The sequence below is a fragment of the Jaculus jaculus genome, chromosome 10, assembly GCF_020740685.1.
Source record: "Jaculus jaculus isolate mJacJac1 chromosome 10, mJacJac1.mat.Y.cur, whole genome shotgun sequence".
In the NCBI taxonomy this organism is placed as follows: domain Eukaryota; kingdom Metazoa; phylum Chordata; class Mammalia; order Rodentia; family Dipodidae; genus Jaculus; species Jaculus jaculus.
In genome coordinates this window covers 11884106-11897124 of record NC_059111.1, presented here as the reverse complement: position 1 = coordinate 11897124, position 13019 = coordinate 11884106, and the positions used below count along the sequence as shown (strand labels likewise).

Sequence of the window (13019 nt, the reverse complement as noted above, 5' to 3'; positions counted from 1 at the left end):
ACTTACAAAGCCTGCCACCAGGGTTCAATTCCCCAACACCCACATAAAGCCAAAAGTAGTATAAGCATCTGGGGTGTGTTTGCCATGGCAGAAGACCCTAACAGGACCACACATGCACACATACAAACACATGTACATACCTAAATATGTGAGCAGCTGCCTAACTTTTAAAAATATTTGTTTATTTTTATTTCTTTATTTATTTGAAAGAGAGGGAGAGAAAGAGAAGAGGCAGGTAGAGAGAGAAAGAAAATGGGTGCACCAGGGCCTTCAGCAATTGCAAATGAACTCCAGAAGCATGCGCCACCTTGTGCATCTGGCTTGTGTGGGTCCTGGGGAATTGAATCTGGGTCCTTTGGCTTTACTGGCAAGTGCCTTAATGGCTAAGCCATACCTCCAGCCCTACTTGCCAGGGCCTCTTAACACTGCACATGAACTCCAGACCCATGCACCATCTCTCCAGCCATCTCTCTCTCCAGCTCCAGCCCCCTTTTGTTTTTTGAGACATTTAGCTCAGACTGGCCTGGAAATCACTATGTAACCCAGCCTGCCCTCAGAGTCACAGTAATCCTCCTGCCTCAGCTTCCTGAGTGATGTGACTATAGGTACAAGCCATCACTCCTGGCAATTTTAACCTTTTTTTTTTTTTTTTTGAGGTAGGGTCTCACTCTAGCCCAGGCTGACCTGGAATTCGCTATGTAGTCTCAGGATAGCCTCAAACACACAGCAATTCTCCTCCTCAGTGCTGGGATTAAAGGCGTGCACCACCATGCCTAGCTTTTTGTTGTTGTTGTTGTTGTTGTTAACTTTAAAAATCTTGATGGTTCAAATCCCAAGCTTTCTCAAAGAAGGAGGGATACAAGAACTGGGAATGTGTGGGGACCACTGGGGGTACAAGACAGCAGAAGTATCAGGTTCTCACTGTTAGAGGAGAGAGATGAGCTGTAAGCACAGCTGGCCACTCAGAACAAGTCTGAGGACTGACTGAGCCTAGAGGGGAATTTAGCACCTGTTGTGGAAGAAAGCAAAGATTGCTTAACATATTTTAGAGAATTTTGACCAAAAGTAAGTCTTGGCCTGGCATGACATGTGCCTTTAATCCCAGCACCCAAGATGCAGAGGTAGGAGGATCACAGTGAATTTGAGACCAGCCTGGGATTACAGAGTGCATGGCAGGTCAGCCTGAGCCAGAGTGAGACCTTACTTTGGAGGAAGAAAAAAAACGTTAAGTCTTGAAATTTATTCCCTGATGTCTCTTGGCAAAAAGAGCCCAGATTTAGCTGTAGACCTGACACTTCTGTTACTGTGAGATGCTGAGTGCACTGTCACCTCCAGCCGGAGCCTTGGGACCACTGTGAATATCACAGGAGAGGCAGTGTAATGGTGCATGCCTATAGTAACACAGTACTTAGGGAGATGATGCAGGAAGGAGTTCAAGGCCAAGCTGGGCTACATGGACAGATTCTGTCTCAACCCAGACATGGTGGCTCATGCTTATCATCCTAGCACTAGAGAGGCTGAGGCAGGAGAACTGCCCTAAGTGCAAGACCAGGCTGGGCTATATACATAATGAATTCCAGGCCAAGAGAGAGAAAGAGAGAGAGAGCCAGTGAATCCCAAGAACCAGCTCAAGAAAGAAAGAAAAAAAAAAAAGGCATGGAGAAATGTCTTAGCACTTAAGGAGCTTGTCTACAAAGCCTCAGGACCCACGTAAGCCAGATGCACAAGGTGGTGCATGCATATGGAGTTCGTTTGCAGAGGCTGGAGGCCCTGGCACACCCATTCTCTATCTATCTGCCTTTCTCTCTCAAATAAATAAATGAAAATTTTATATATATATATATATATATATATATATACATATATTTTTTTTTTTTTAAGACAAAGGCATGCTTCTTTATTTATTTGACAGGGAAAGAGGGAGAGAGAAAATGGGTGCACCAGGGCCTCCAACCACTGCAAACAAATTCCAGACACGTGCGCCCCCTTGTGCAGCTGGCTGACGTGGATCTTCAGGAATATAACCTGGGTCCTTTGGCTTTGCAGGCAAACGCCTTATCTGCTAAACCAACTCTCCAGCCCTAAAAATATTGTTTAAAAAGAAAAAGAAAGGGGACTGGAGGACATGGCACACCCATTCTCTCTCTCTCTCTCTACCTGCCTATTTCTATGTATCTCTCTGATATAAATAAATATTTTGTTAAAAAGAAAGAAAAAAACGGGGCTGGGGTTGCAGCTTAGATGGTATTTGCCAAGGAGGCACAAAGTCCTGAGTTCAATCCTAGCAGTGGTGCATGCCTGTAACCTCAGCTTGGCAAAGTGGAGGCAGGAGGATCAGAAGTCCAAAGTCATGTTCAATTCTGTATAGAATCCAAGGCCAGCCTAGACTATATAACGAGACCACGTTACAAAACAACTAAGCATAACAACAACAAAAGGACTTCTAGGGGCTGAGGAGACGGCTCCGTGGTCAAGGCATTTGCTTGCCGAGTTTAATGTCTCGAATTTGATTCCCTAGTACCTTAAAAAGCCAGATGCACCTGAAATTCGTTTGCAAAGGCTAGAGGCTCTAGCATGCCCATTCTCTACTTACAAATAGATAAATAAATTATTTTTTAAACAAAGGAGCCTGTGACTAAGGTGTTTGCCTGCGAAGCCTAAGGACTCCGGTTTGATTCCCCAGGACCCACGTAAGCCAGATGCACAAGGGAGCATCTGGAGTTTGTTTGCAGTGGCCATAGGCCCTGGCACGCCCATTCTATCTGCCTCTTTCTGTCTCTCTCTCTCTCTCTTAAATAAATAAATGAAATATTGAGAAAAAAAAAAAGGAGGAGCTCTAAATAAGTGTGTGTTGAGGGTTAATTATTATTTCTACTATTACTGTTGAATGAAACAATAGGCTAACAGCCTTCAGTTTTTTTTTGAAATCTTTTGTTTTGTTGTTGTTGTTTTTTCTCGTAGGGTCTCACTCTACTCCAGGCTGACCTGGAATTCACTATGTGGTCTCAGGGTGGCCTTGAACTCACAGCTATCCTCCTACCTCTGTCTCATGAGTGCTGGGATTAAAGGCTGAAAATACTCCTTATATGAAACTGTGACTTGAAACAGAAAGTTCCAGCATACAGGCAGGTAGTTGAAGAGACTCAGGCACTAGATGTACTAGGGTGCACAAAGCCCTGATCAGAGGCAGGCGTGGTGGCACACTCCTTTAATCCCAGCACTCGGGAGGCAGAGGTAGGAGGATCGCTGTGAGTTCGAGGCCACCCTGAGACTACATAGTGAATTCCAGGTCAGCCTGGGCTAGAGTGAAACACTACCTCGAAAAAACAAAAACAAAAACAAACACAAACATGGGCTGGAGAGATGGCTTAGCGGTTAAGCGCTTGCCTGTGAAGCCTAATGACCCCGGTTCGAGGCTCGATTCCCTAGGACCCACGTTAGCCAGATGCACAAGGGGGCGCACGCGTCTGGAGTTTGTTTGCAGTGGCTGGAAGCCCTGGTGCGCCCATTCTCTCTCTCTCTATCTGCCCCTTTCTCTCTGTGTCACTCTCAAATAAATAAATAAAAATGAACAAAAAAAGTTTTTTTAATTAAAAAAAAAAAAAACCCTGATCTGGAACCCTAACTTTTCCCCTAGGGGCTCCATCCTCACATGATATAGAGACCCAGAAGAGATGAGGCCTTCCAGCCCCATCTCGACGTGCTCCTGCTGGCCTGGCTGCTCTCCCTTTGCTCCTGCTGTTGGGACCAGGCAAGCCCTTACCTCATTCTCATAGACCAGCAGCTGGGCCTGGCACAGGAGCAGGTAGCGGTCTTTCCAGAGACCCAGGAGGCCCCCACTGCTCTTCTTGATCCAGCCAGCCTTGTCTGCTGTCCGTGTGCCACGAGGCTTCTCGCTCCTCTCCATCACGCCCTGGAAGACAGAACCAGACACGCCGTGAAGGAAACGACCGTGGAGCCGGACGGCCTGTGGCTCTCACAGAGGATGAGTCGTACGTACGCTGGGTACCTAATGATACCATCCTATTTGAAGTGCCCTCCCCCGCCCCCAGCCCCCAAGGGCAGATATTCCTTCCCCAATATTAGAAGGAATAATAGCAGGGCTGGAGAGATGGCTTGGCAGTTAAGCCATTTGCCTGCAAAGCCAAAGGACCCAGTTGGATTCCCCAGGACCCACGTAGGCCAGATGCACAAGGGGACACATGTGTCTAGAGTTCGTTTGCAGTGGCTAGAGGCCCTGGCACATTCCCTCCCTCCCCCACCCCCAAATAGATAAAAATAAAAAGAAAGAATAATAGTAATGGGCCGGATGTGGTGGCACTCGCCTTTGATCTCAGCACTTGGGAAGCAGAAGTAGGAGGATTGTTATGAGTTCAAGGCCAGCCTGGGACTACAAAGTGAGTACCTTGTCAGCCTGGGCTACAGTGAGACTCTACCTCGGGGTGCAGCAGGAGCACGTTGAGATGGGGCTAGAAGGCCTGTTAGGCTTTTGACACAAGTGCCTCATCTCTTCTGGGTCTCTGTGTATCGTGTGAGGACGGTGCCTCTAGGGGAAAAAGTTAGGGCTCCTGATGAGGGTGTGTGCACCCTAGCACATCTGGTATGTGAGTCTCTTCAACTACCTGCTATATGCTGGAACTTTCTGTTTCAAGTCACAGTTTCAGATAAGAATAACAGTAATGGCAGCAGAAGCCACCTTATCCTGAGCCTCTGCAGTGCCTTCCACACACAGTCTCACTTAACTCTAACCACCACCCTCTGGGGTGGCAGAGGATCAGAGCATCCTTACCCACATGCCACAGCCACTGACGGCTCAGACTTAGCAGAGTCACACAGCTAAGAGGGACAGAGACAAAAGCCAAAGGTCTCTCTGGCCCCACATTCTTCCTATTCCACACTTTTGCCCCCATGAGTTCAATAAACCAATCAACTTAGCCCTTGTCATGTCACAGAAGAGTCAAAGTAAGACAGTGCGTGCCCGTGAAAAGTTCTTAATTGAAGGATGGAAGTGCTAACCAAATAAATACTCGGTGGGGCTGGAGAGACGGCCCAGTGGTTAAGACACTTGCCTATAAAGCCTAACTAACGCTGGGGTTCAGTTCCCCAGGACCCATGTAAAGCCATTTGCACATAGTGGCGCATGCATCTGGAGTTCCTTTGCAGCAGCTGGAGACCCTGGTATGCCCATTCTCTCTCTGCTTGATGATAAGTAAATATTAAAAACATATATGTTCATAAGTGTGTGCATTAACCAATGTAAAGTGCTATAAAGAACACAAACAGGCATCACAGCAAGAAGAGTGGGGACGTGGCCCAGGCTTGAGTGGCCCAGAATGGCCTCCCAGAACACAGGATGTTTAAGCACACAGCTCAGCCTGGAAGGAGAGGAAGAACAAGGCAAGCTGCCGTTCACCTCTACATCCCAAGCACTCAGCCCTGTTCTTTTACACCTAATGGGGTCTCAAGAAGTATCTGTCTCTGGGCGTGGTATCACACACCTTTAATCCCAACACTCGGGGAGGCAGAGGTAGGAGAATCGCCGTGAGTTCGAGGCCACCCTGAGACTACATAGTGAATTCCAGGTCAGCCTGGGCTAGAGTGAGACCCTACCTCGAGAAAAAAAAAAAAAACAAAAAAACAGCGTGTCTGAAGCTAGAGGACACACACTAAGAGGAACTCAGCACTGACTAATTTTGGCTACATTATAATTTACATAAGGCTCAAAAAAAGGGGGGGCCCTGGTTAAAAGAGGCACGCCTCTCCCCAGAGATACCCTGTGGCCACAGCTGTATTTGTAAGGACAAGCCCAGGCAGATATAAGTGTGCTGAGCTGTCAGGAGCTAGACAGAGCCTGGCTTCTCTCCTTGGTCATGGCAGGGGAGCCCCAACCTGCTTCTCACTGTAGCCTGTACCCCCTTCTCCTGAAAAATGTACATTTTGGTAACTGGGAGCCTGGACTTCAGGAGTCTAAGTCAGGCAGATGCATGAGAAAGGGCTTCACCTCTCCCACTCTCCATGCCTTGGTTTGTTTACTTGTGAAGTGGGGAGATGTTGGAGGTGTTAACAGTAGGAACTGCTCCCTGAAGGCAAGGATTTTTTTTTGTTTGTTTGTTTATTGCTGTTCCCCAGTATCTACACAGTGCCGGGCACACAGCTTGATAAACGCCTGTTGCTAAATGAAGATAAGACTGTAAGCTGTTCCTAGGGCACCCTGAAAACAGCCCGGTCATTCCTGTACTTTTATTTATTTATTTATTTATTTTTTGAGCAGAGTCTTCTCACGTAGGCCAGGCTAGCCTCAAACTTGCTACGTAGCCAGAAAATAACCTTGAACTTCTGATATTCCCGTGCCTCCATGTCCTCAGTGCTGGGGTCACGGCCACATGCCACCACACCCTGTGGATGGGGTGCTGGGGTTCAGACTTAGTGCCTTGTGCAGGCCAGGCCAGCAGCACCCTACCAGCTGAGATACACCCCCCCAGCCCTTCATTTCTGCGACAACTGTCGCCAACACCCCCCTCAGTCTCAGGGACCCTCTCCCCAGGCCTGGTTCTCAATTCAGAAGAAGGCCTTTCTAGACGAGAGCTGGCCCCAGACTTCCAAACTCCAGGAACACCAGGAGCCCCCACAAAGTCTCTTTTCTAGCTGGTGGATAGGAAGAGAAATGGGGAAGTGGGATGGTCCCAAAAGGTCTTCCTGGATACAGGAATGAGGAAGTGGAAGGCTGGCCAGTAAAGAGCCACCCTGCCTAGGGGAAGAAGAGCCTCCACAGTCCTTGGACAAGCACAGGAAGGCCCTCCCATCCAACCCTGCATCCAACCACCCCTCCCTGATCCCTGCTGTTAAACCCTGAGTTCAGTCCCGAAGGACCTGAGTGAGACCCTCAGTAACCCTAGTGGACGGTCAGGGCCGCGCAGGACTGGCAGGGAGAACTAGGGAACAGGCAGTCCCGTGCCCACACTGTACACACACATCTCCTATCAGTAGCTCCGGAGCACTACACCTCCTAAGCCCCCTGTTTCCTTCTTTAGCTTTTTTTAAACAACAAGGAAAAACAAAATGCTGGGTCATGGTGGCAGATGCCTGTAATCCCAGGATCTGGGAGGCAGAGGTAGGAGGATGGCTGTGAGTTTGAGGCCAGCCTGAGACGACATAGTGAACCTGGCCTACAGTGAGAGAGACCCTACCTTGAAAAAAAAAATTTTTTTTTTTTAATCAGCACTCAGGGAGGCTAAAGTAGGTGGATTGCTGTGATTTCCAGGCCAACCTGGGCTAAAGTGAGACCCTACCTCAAAACAAAACAAAGCAAAAAATTAGAAATGTATTTACTTTGTATTTATGTAGAGGGGCATGGGGGGGGAGTGTGGGTGGATGTGTGGATGCAGGTCAGAGTATAACTTTGGAGTGCTGGTCCTCTCTTTCCACTTTTTTTGTTGTTGCTTTTTTCAAGATAAGAGTTTCCCTCTAGCCCAGGCTGACCTGGAATTCACTGTCGTCTCAGTGGGCACCACCACACCCAACTTCTCTCCTTCCACTTTTAAATTCTTTGTATTTATTAGTGAGTCGAGATGCAGAGAGAGGGAGAGAGGAAGAGGAGATGAATGGGTACCCTAGCACCCTCTTTTTTTTTTTTTTTTTTAGTTTTTTTGAGGTAGGGTCTCACTCTAGCCCAGGCTGATCTGGAATTCACTAGGTAGTCTCAGGGTGGCCTCGAACTCACGGCGATCCTCCTACCTCTGCCTCCCGAGTGCTGGGGTTAAAGGTGCGCGCCACCACACCCTCTTGCCACTGCAGACAAAACTCCAGATACATGTGCCACTTTGGGCATCTGGCTTTATGTGGGTACTGGGGAATCGAACCCTGGCCAAGTCAGGCTGGCAGATTTTACAAGCAGACACCTTTAACCCTCTTTCCACTTTTAGACAAGGGTCTCTCTTGTTTGCTACTAAGAAAGCCAGACTACCTGCCACCACCACCCCCCACCGTGCTTTGGGATTTTCCTGACTCTGCCTCCCACTGCTGCACGCATATTAGGATTGCAGAAGCATAGGTCACTTTGCATCTGTCTTTATATGGGTGCTGGGGATTCAAACTCCTGTCAGCAAGTACCTTTAACCACTGAGCCATCTCCCCAGCCCCATCTGTCTCCCTTCTTCTTTAAAAAAAATTTTTTTTTTTTTGAGGTAGGGTCTCACTCTGGCCCAGACTGCCCTGGAATTCACTATGTAGTCTCAGGGTAGCCTAGAATTTATAACAATCCTCCTACCTCTGCCTCCAGAGTGCTGGGATTAAAGGCGTGCGCCACCACGCCTGGCTTTGAAAAAATATTTCATCTTATTTTGTTTGAGAGAGAATGGGCATGCGAGGCCTTCGGCCACTGCAAACGAACTCCAGATGCATGTACCACCTTGTGCATTGTACATCCAGCTTTATGTGGGTCCTGGGGAATTGAACCTGGGTCCTTTGGCTTTGCTGGCAAGTGCCTTAACCGCTAAGCCATCCCTCCAGCCCCCATCTGTCTCTCTTAAACAAGGTGGTAGAGACTATGGAATGGGAAGCTACTGCCCAGATCTCTCACCTCCAAGCTTCTAGAGCATCTCCAAGTTTCAGGGGCCCACCCACCCTCCCTAGGGACCTCACACCCCTTTCTAAACTGAAGCCACTTGTGACCTCCTTATATCTGCCTCACCCATGCATAAAAATGTCCTGCCAACTCGAAGCTCAGGGGGCCACGATGAGAACCTTGTGCCTTAATCACTGTCACCTCTGGCTGGGGTATAGCACTCCAGAGCCCGAGACTGGACTGAACAGGGAAGCAAGTCCAAGGCCTTCAAGGATAGGTGGGACCAGTACTGGACCGGGGTGGGAGGAGCATCTGGGGAAGGAGGAAGGGACAGCTGAGGAGCTGCAGATGGTGAAAAGTGAAGCTCAGCCAACCTATGGGAGGCCTGGCTGGAGGCCAGGGTCCTACTTGCCTCCACCCAGCCCCCTCCCAACCCCTTAGACCTCCTCTCTCTAGGGAGCCTGGCTACACCCCAGTAAGTTTTAACAAGGCACCCCTCCCCTTGGCAGGGTTCACAGGGGAGGTTTTGTCCCGCTCAGCCTAGTTTCTCGGCCTCCTCTCTTATTGACCAGTTGACCGCTGTTTCTGTTCCGCCTTTCCTCTCGCATCCATCCTCACCAGGCACTCTCCTGTTCACTGTGAGCAGCTCCTGAAGTACCCATGGGCAACAGCCTGGCTCCCTAGGCCCCATGTGGGGGTGTCTCAGAGTCATTTATTTAACAAAAGAGAAGAAGAAGAAGAAAACCGGCGTGGTGGCACACTCCTTTAATCCCAGCACTCGGGAGGCAGAGGTAGGAGGATCTCTGTGAGTTCAAGGCCACCCTGAGACTATATAGTGAATTGCAGGTCAGCCTGGGCTACAGCAAGACCCTACCTTGAAAAAACAAAACAAAACAAAACAAAAAAAAGAGGAGGCTGGAGAAATGGCTTAGTGGTTAAAACACTTGCCTGCAAAGCCAAAGGACCCTGGTTCGATTCCCCAGGACCCACGTAAGCCAGATGCACAAGGTGGCGCATGCATCTGGCGTTTGTTTGCAGTGGCTGGAGGCACTGGCATGCCCATTCTTTCTCTCTCTGTCTTCTTCTGCCCCATTCTCTCTCTCAAATAAATAAATAAAAATAAAATATTTTTTAAAGAAAAGAAGGAAAAATAGGGGGGCGGCTGGGGGGATGGCACAATGGTGAAAGGTACTTGCTTGCAGGTTCAATTCCCCAGTACCCACATAGAGCCAGATGCACAAAGTGGCGCATGTATCTGGATGCCCTTCTGGAAGGCAGTGGGTGGGTAGGGAAGTAACTGCTCAAAGAGTATCCAAGACCTTATACTCCCAACCTCTTCACCCCAGAAAGGGAAAGCACAGCTCAGAACAGGCAAGAGATTAGCCCAATATCACAAAACCAATGTTGCAATAGGATATGGCCCCACCTGTTTCAAGAAGGTAGAGGTAAGTGGGTAGCCAAGAGGCCATGGAAAATACCGCACAACTTGGTGAAGGCACCACGGGCCCAGGGCAGGAAAGCTTGGATTCAAGGTTCCCACCTGACTCTCCATGGGCAGCAGCTTGGATTCAAGGTTCCCACCTGACTCTCCATGGGCAGCGACCACCTCTCCAATGACACTTGGCAGTTTTCAAAGCGTTTGCATAAAAAGAACAGACAGCCTAGCCGGTCCTGAGCAGTGGGCTCCAGAAAGCAGGAAGGTTGACATGCACAGAACACAGACACAGCCTAGCTCCCCCAGGTAGCCAGGGTGGCTCTAAGAGAAAGGCTTCATCCCATTTGTGGATCATCAACTCAACTCCTCTTGTTTTTGTTTTTTTTAACTATTTTATTTATATAAAATTGAGAGATAAGCAGCAGCAGATAGAGGGGAGAGGGAGGGAGAAAATGGGTGCACCAGGGCCTCAAGACACTGCAAACGAACTCCAGATGCATGCGCCACCTTGTGCACCTGGCTTTACGCGGGCCCCAGGGAATCAAACCTGGGTCCTTTGGCTTTGTCAGCAAGTCCCTTAACCATTAAGCCATCTCTCTGGCCCCAATTCCTCTCATTTTATAGTTGGGGAAACTAGAGAACCAGAGAACCAGAGAGCAGATGCCTATCTTCAACCTCAGCCCCCTGCACAGAGGAGGCCACCAAGGCTGAGGGGCTCTGTTCCAGCTTCCAGACCTAGGAGGTGTCTTAAGAGAATCCAAGATGCACACAGAGGTCTAGAGAAACAAGAGGAAGCTATGAGAAACAGGACGGAAAGGGTTAGGGATGCCAAAGGGAAGGGTAGGGACAAGGGAGCCCCTAGCTCTGTGGGTGAGGCTTAGAGGTTAGAGGGAGGAAGTCAAGTGGGCAAGACTTTATATGACCCAGATACTTCAAGAGCTTTTGGTATTTATTTGGGGAGTCCAGAAAGTAGCCATGTGAGAGATTAAGGACCAGAGAGGGCATAGAACTGGGCTGAGCCTGGGAGGCCTCAGGAGAACTTCCTTTAATTGGGGGCCAGAGCCGATCAGGAGATGGAGTAATCCTGACCCACATCCTCTGGGAGCAGAGGAGGGGCCTTGGCCAGAGAGCCCAACCCTTGTAGCAGGCGAGCCCCACCCGGGTCAGCAAGAAAGAAACCACAGCAAGCCATAGTGGCCTGACTCTACTCCCTACCTGGACCCACTCAAGAAGGGCCCACAGTCACAGTCACTGCCAGGCCTAGGGGAGGAGGCTAGGCCTGATATTTTATAGAAGACGAAACAGGCTGAGAAGGGAAGTGACTTATCTACCATCCCACAGAAATGCAGGGCCCAGCCTAGAGGGGACAGACAGCCTAGCCGGTCCTGACCAGTGGCTTCAGAAAGCAGGAAGGTGGACACTCACAGAACACAGCCTAGCTCACTGAGGGCTCCTCGGGTAGCCAGGGTGGCTGTAGGAGGGAAGGCTTCCTCTTTCCTCACTACCGACCTACATCCCCTTCCCTTAGGAAAAGGCAGGAGGCGGGACCCCTTCAAAGGAGAAGGAACAGCCGCTTTTTTATTCGTTTCCCAGACACGCATTAAGTGTTTGCTAAGTGCTGCACCCTTGGGTCCTGAGGCTGCTGGAAGAATCAAGTTAGCATGCAAAGGGCAGAGGTCACAGGGTACCTGACCCCACCCTAGACCAAAAGTATCCTGAGAGACAGAGAGAGAGAGACAGACAGACAGACAGACACTGCTGGTCCAGCCCTTGCTCTGGAGAGAATTAGCTCTCCTAGGGACGTGGGTGAAGACAGGCCTGATTACTCAGTATCCCCGTATGGATGTGGGGCAGGAGAGAGGGAAAGGAGAATGGGAGGACTCAGAGACTTACACAAGGTAGATAAAAGCAATTTCTTTCAATTCTGCCACTACTCGGCTCGGTGACAGCCTAAGATCCCCTTGTGACCGCAGCCCCGGAACCCAAAGCACCTCCCCTTCTCTCTCCCCAAGCACACGCTCCGAACCTTCAGAAAAGAACCTGGCCGCGCCTCAGTCTCCCGGTCAATCCAATGGGAACAATACCAGCCAGGCTTTCCAGCGGATGGAGGAAAAAGTCACAAAACACAAATAAAGGAGGATGCGGTCCCCGGAAAGTGCCACCTCCCCTTGCGCCTCTGGCTCTGCCTTGGAGGGAGCGAGGGAAGGAGGGGGGGGGGACCCGAGACCCCGTGGGTGGGAACAGGGGCAGACGAGAACGAGGGCCTGAGCCCGGGAGCCCCCCAGCCCCGCGGCGCACGCCAGCCTCGGCCCGGGGCAGCGCTCACCTCCTCGTCCATGGCGAGTCCGTGAGGTCCGGCCGCCCTGTCCAGCGCTCCATCTACCCGCGGCCGGCAAGGCGGACGGGCGACCGGGCGGCCGGGCGGCGGCGGCTCTCCCCGATCTGTCCCGCCCGCCGCCCCGGGGCCCCAAGAAACTTCGGGGGGCGGAGCCGAGGGCGGGGAGAGGCTTCCGGGGGGCCGGGGGCGGAGTCAGGACCCAGAAGCTCCACGCCTGGGGCGGGAGCGGAGAAGTGGGCGTGGCTAGGCGAGCCCAGTGGGCGGGGCTTGAGTGAGCCGTGGGCGGGGCCAGCAAGTGGGGGGTGTGGTCTGGGAGGACGTGCACAGGAGCGAGCCGGGGCGGAGCTGAAGCTGGATGGAGGAAGCGGGTGGGACGCCACCGAGAGGTTTCCCGGACCCTCGGAGAGTGGGCGGTTGGCGGGGGAGGTTGCACTAGAAGGGGGGTGCAGACCGTGGAGGATGCCGAGGGGAGGGGGCTTCCGGCCCAGAGGCGCGGGCGGAGGGCGGGGCGGGGCGGGGCTGGGGAGGGCGGACGGCCCGAGCGAGCTGAGGGTGCGTCGGTGGTGGCCGAGGCCTTTGAGGTCGCCTGACCGAGTGGGCTGGGGTGGTTCTTGCTGCCCCGGGGCGTGCACAGAGCGGTCCCTCCTCTTTCCTCTCTGATGGGGCGGAGGCTCTGGGCCCCG

The 13019-nt window shown here is 51.1% G+C and overlaps 1 protein-coding gene across 1 annotated transcript in view; it reads right to left on the bottom strand.

Moving 5' to 3' along the window:
* The window catches only part of Plekho2 (pleckstrin homology domain containing O2), a 33458-nt gene extending 21041 nt beyond the window's left edge, over positions 1-12417 (bottom strand). Inside the window, exons 1-2 of the mRNA XM_004662544.2 lie at positions 12325-12417; positions 3764-3913 (exon numbers count right to left, since the gene is read on the bottom strand). Of these exons, the coding sequence (XP_004662601.2) occupies positions 3764-3913; positions 12325-12336 (162 nt within the window). The 5' untranslated portion in view covers positions 12337-12417. The remainder of the gene's footprint in view (positions 1-3763; positions 3914-12324) is intronic.
* Between the last annotated feature and the right edge of the window lie 602 nt (positions 12418-13019).